The sequence below is a fragment of the Echinops telfairi genome, unplaced genomic scaffold (genome assembly GCF_000313985.2).
Source record: "Echinops telfairi isolate 266 unplaced genomic scaffold, ASM31398v2 ScPeMD7_2;HRSCAF=8, whole genome shotgun sequence".
Classification (NCBI taxonomy): domain Eukaryota; kingdom Metazoa; phylum Chordata; class Mammalia; order Afrosoricida; family Tenrecidae; genus Echinops; species Echinops telfairi.
Genome location: NW_022103898.1, coordinates 4,871,805 through 4,876,642, shown reverse-complemented (window position 1 = coordinate 4,876,642; position 4,838 = coordinate 4,871,805). Strand labels below are relative to the sequence as shown.

General features: G+C 45.2%; 1 protein-coding gene across 3 annotated transcripts in view; it reads left to right on the top strand.

Moving 5' to 3' along the window:
- Positions 1-4,838, top strand: part of ATXN10 (ataxin 10) — a 155,860-nt gene that overhangs the window by 62,618 nt on the left and 88,404 nt on the right. For all 3 annotated transcript variants that reach the window (XM_045289576.1, XM_045289572.1, XM_045289570.1), the window contains exon 7: positions 2,096-2,261. In XM_045289576.1, coding sequence (XP_045145511.1) covers positions 2,096-2,261 — 166 coding nt within the window. The remainder of the gene's footprint in view (positions 1-2,095; positions 2,262-4,838) is intronic.

The following is a 4,838-nucleotide window of genomic DNA, read 5'->3' as shown; positions in this document are numbered from 1 at the left end:
AGTCTTTGTGGCCCACCACCCACATCTTCTTATAAAAACGCCACCATACCAGGATGGGAGATGTCTGCCTTAGAAAATGGTAGCCTGCATTAACCTAACTTCAAAATACAGACTTTTTTTTTTTGGCTGTAAAATATTCTCCTAAAGCAGCATTTCTCAACCTGTGGGTTGCAACCCCTTTGGAGGTCGAACGACCCTTTCCCCAGGGATCGGAATGAGAGTGGTGAAGTAGCAACGAAAATAATTTTATGGTTGGGGGGTCACTAGCACACGAGGAGCTGTATGAAAGGGTCGTGGCATTAGGAAGGTTGAGAACCACTGCCCTAAAGCCTGTCATGTACTTTCTGCCTTCAGAATCCCAGTTTTTTTGTAGAGCCGGAATCCCAACTTCAAAGACTGAGTGTGTGAACTAGAAGTGAAACTTCAGTGCCCTTTAGTGGTTCAGTGTCGAAGGGCAGTTGTGGGAACTGGACTTGAGATGGAAAGCCAGAATTTCACCCCCTCTGTGAGAGTGCTGGACTCTGGCCAGCAGCCCTGGGGCCGTAACAGTTAAAGGCCTGAGAGCGCTGAAGTGGGAGGTTGGTGACTGGAACCCCCCAGGGACTCCACAGGAGGAAGACTCAAAGATCCGGGTCTGGAGCGGTGCTCGCCAGAAGGGCCCCACGATGTGGCCTTTCTCTGCCACATGGCTCTCACAGCTGGGGCTTCTGCCCTCTCTGACGGCCTCGGGGCTTCTGCCCAGATGACTAACCCAGAGTGAGTAAGGTGTCTTAGGCTCCTCCTCCAGTAGGTCTTCAAGGAAGCATTGGTGGGACTTCTATCACCATGTACCCAAACTGGCAGAAGGGGGGATGTCATCACTGTCCACATGCATAGCCCCCTGTGCTTGACTACGATTGAATCCACCTGTTTTCTGTCATAGAAAAAGGGGGTGGGAACTGTGGTGTACAACTAAAGTTAGTGATTATGAAGAAATACTCTCATTTGGATTCTGACAAAGTGTCCTATTTGTGAATCTTGAGGAGAGTGACGGTGTCTGGTGGTGGTTAGAGCTTGAGCAAGTCGGGCAGTTAAGGACGGAGGGCCCCTTAGCAGAATGTGGGGACTTAGTCTTGAATAGGGTTGCTTTGAGCTACCAGTGAGTCAGCTCACAACTGATGGTGACACCATGCATGAGGGACCAAACCCTGCCTGGCCTGCCAGCCTGCAGATTGGACTGTTGTGATCCAGAGGCAGTTCGTGGGCTGGTTTGGGGAAGCCAGTCACCAGCCTGAGTCTGGAGCTCACCTGTAGCTGGTTAATGCTGCATTAGCCAGGACGTACCTCCTGGAACGTGGGTGTTATACCACAGAACCACCACTGTTCCCCTAGAAACCAGATGCTGTCCAGGCAACTGACTCGTGTTGGGGCCCACGTGTGTCAGTGGAACTGTGCTCGCATGGTTTTCAGGGGCTGACTTTCTCCAAACCTTTCCCCTAAGGCACCAGGAGGTAGACTTGAACTTCTGACCTTCCAATCAGCAGCTGAGTCTGTTCGTAGTACCAGTCACCTCTTATCTTACATGAGAAGCTTAAGGAACCCTGGTGGTGCAGTAGTTAAGTGCGCGGCTGCTAACCAAATGTTTGGTCGTTCAAATCCACCCAAGTGGTTCATGAGAGCAGAGACTTGATGAGCTGTTTCTGTAGAGATTCCAGCTTAGGGAACCCTTTGGGGCCAGTCTTTAGGATCCTTGTGAGTCGGAAATTTGACAATGTGCAACTAGAGCGGGAGACTTGGTGACAGCCACCTGCCTTGAGGAGCATCTGCGGAAACATTGCATTATTTCCATGCTGAAAGTACTGGTATATAAAAAGACAGGTTGGAAAAATCTCTAGTTTTTCTGTAGCCAAGTCTGTAAAATAAACCAGGATTTTAAAAATTGGTGACTAGTTATTTGATAATAATTTTCTTTTTAAAAAAAGTTTTCTTAGTTAAATCTTCAAAGCAAGGTTAGGCATTTAAAACAAAACTTTCCTTAAAATCACCATTGGAAGCACTGCTAGCCTTGTACTGTTGGGCATCATGGACTCATGTAGAAATCGCTCATGGTTTCTAGGGTGACATTTCTGGACCTGATGATAGCCAAGATCCTGAGTGATGACTCCCTGACCACGGATGACGTCCCTGTGTTCCTGAGCCACGCAGAGCTGATGGCCGGCTCCTTTGTGGACAACTGCAGGAGTGTGCTAAAAATCACTTCAGAGCATCAAACTGAGGATGAGGTGAGGCCACAGAGGCTACTGGCTCAAACGACCAGGGGTAGATTTGGCTGTGGGAATCCTTTTAAAGATTTTTTTTTTTAATTACACAAATAACTATAGCCTAGTGTTTGCCAAAAGAGGAGTGTGTTAGACAGGGTTCTCTAGAGAAACAAAACCAGGACACTTATGATTTATGTGTGTGTGTGTGTGTGTGTCACGAAGAAATAAACAGCTAATTAGTCTACAGAGCAATACAGAGGGCTCTGTTCAACTCAGTTCCATGAGATAGTTAATACACTGGCAATCCTTCACCTCACGAGGGCTGCTGGGTGCAAGTCAAGGCAGAGCAATATAGGCACTCTGGCCACAGGCAACAAACAGTAGGGTGGGTCACCAACAGTCAGCCAGATGACGGGTCCAACAGTCCCCAGCTCAAGTGATGTGTACACTAGCAATGTGGCGAAGCAGGTCTTGAAGGAACCTCAAACTATAGCGACACAGTCCACTGGTGGGGTGTCCCACAGGCAGTGTAGCTCGCAAGTTGAGGCAGAGAACTAGTTAAGGCAGATACACACTGGTCCGATCACTAGAGAGCAAGAGCCAGAAAGGCGAGGCTCACCGAGCCATATATCTCTTTGCCCGTCAATTAAACTGCCACTTTGTTAATCCCACATGTGTTTATTGGCCAGATTGGCCCAATATACCTACCTATCACAGGGAACTATTGCCCCCAGTTGGGGAGAGAGGGAGGACTCTGGAACAATCCAGGAGAGCTGCTAAAGCAGACCTACACTTAATCCTGGGCTATGGGCTATGGCATAGTGCAGCGGTTCTCAACCTGTGGGCCGCGATCTCTTTGGGGGTCAAACACCCCTTTCACAGGGGTCACCTAAGACCATCACAAAACACATATTTCCGATGGTCTTAGGAACCGAGATTATCCGTCTCCAGGAGGGTCCACCCACATGCAGATACGCCCACATACAAGTACCCGGCATGATGATATCGCGCCAACCCCATCACATACACCTCATGCAAATACAGGTTTATGTGATAAGGTTGGCGCTATAATGTACTTATGCGGGCCAGTCACACATGTAGAGAGCAGCTCTTGTAATATATTATTTTCATTCGCAAACCACCCTATGACAATGGATCGAGTAGCGAAGAACACTAAGAAAAGAAAATATAGTGAGGATTTTTTTTTTTTTTTTAGTGAGGATTTTTTACAGTATGGTTTTACCTCAATAATTACAGCAGGAATTGAGAAACTACAATGTGTTATTTGTTGTGAAGTTCTATCAGCCGAATCTATGAAGCCCAACAAACTAAAACGCCATTTGATAGCAAGCATCTGAGCTTTGCCGGAAAGGACACCGCCTATTTTAAAAGCAAAGCTGATGGACTCAAGAAAGCCAGACTTGACACTGGTGGCAAGTACCACAAACAAAACGTAGCAGCCGTTAAAGCATCATGTTTGGTGGCACTCAGAATCACCAGAGCTATGAAACCTCACATCATTGCTGAGTATTTATTGTTGCCAGTGTCCATAGACATTGTTCAAGTTATGATGGGAGGCAAATTTGTTATGAAATTGAGTATAATTTCCTTATCTAATGACACTGTCTGCAGAAGAATAGATGACATGTCTGCTGATACTCTTGATCAGGTAATCCAGGAAATTAAATCTGCTCCACTTCCAATATTTAGCATCCAGCATGATGAATCTACAGAAGGTACAAACTGTTCACAGTTAACTGGTTTATGTGAGGTATATTAATGATGGGGACTTTAAAGATGAGTTTCTTTTCTGCAAACCTCTTGAAACGGCAACTACTGCATGTGATGTACTTGATGCAGTTGGTTCATTTCTGAAAGAGCCTAAGATCTCTTGGGAAAAGGTTTTGGTGTTTGCACAGATGGTGCTCCAGCTGTGCTAGGATGTCGATCTGGATTTCAACGTTTGGTACTGAATGAGTCACCAAAAGTCATCAGAACTCACTGTATGATTCATTGGTAAGTATTAGCAACGAAGACGATGCCACAAGAGTTACAAGAAGTAATGAAAAGCATCATAAGTTCTGTCAATTTTGTAAAGGTGAGCACTTTAAATAGTCGACTGTTTTTGCAACTGCAGAGTTGGATGCGCTGAATAATGCTCTGCTATTTCACACTGAAGTGAGATGGTTGTCGAGAGGAAAAGTTTTAAAACATTGTTTTTGAGTTTTGTGATGAACTCAAAACATTTTTTAATCAGAAAGCAAGACCTCAGTTCAAAGCATTTTTCAGCGATAAAAGTGAACTGCAGAAAGTAACTTATTTGGTGGACATCTTTGCCATCTTGAGTGAGTTAAATTTATCACTGCAGGGACCAAATGCAACCTGCCTCGATTTGTCTGAAAAGATTCAGTCATTCCAAATGAAACTTCAGCTTTGGAAAAAACAATTGTATGAAAATAAAATTTACATGTTGCCTACCTTATCTGCCTTCTTTGAGGAAGATGACATTGAATCAGACAAAAGGATTACGATGATAATTTCTGTGAAAGAACACTTGCACAAGCTTGCAGAAGAAATTCCACCGTACTTTCCAAATCT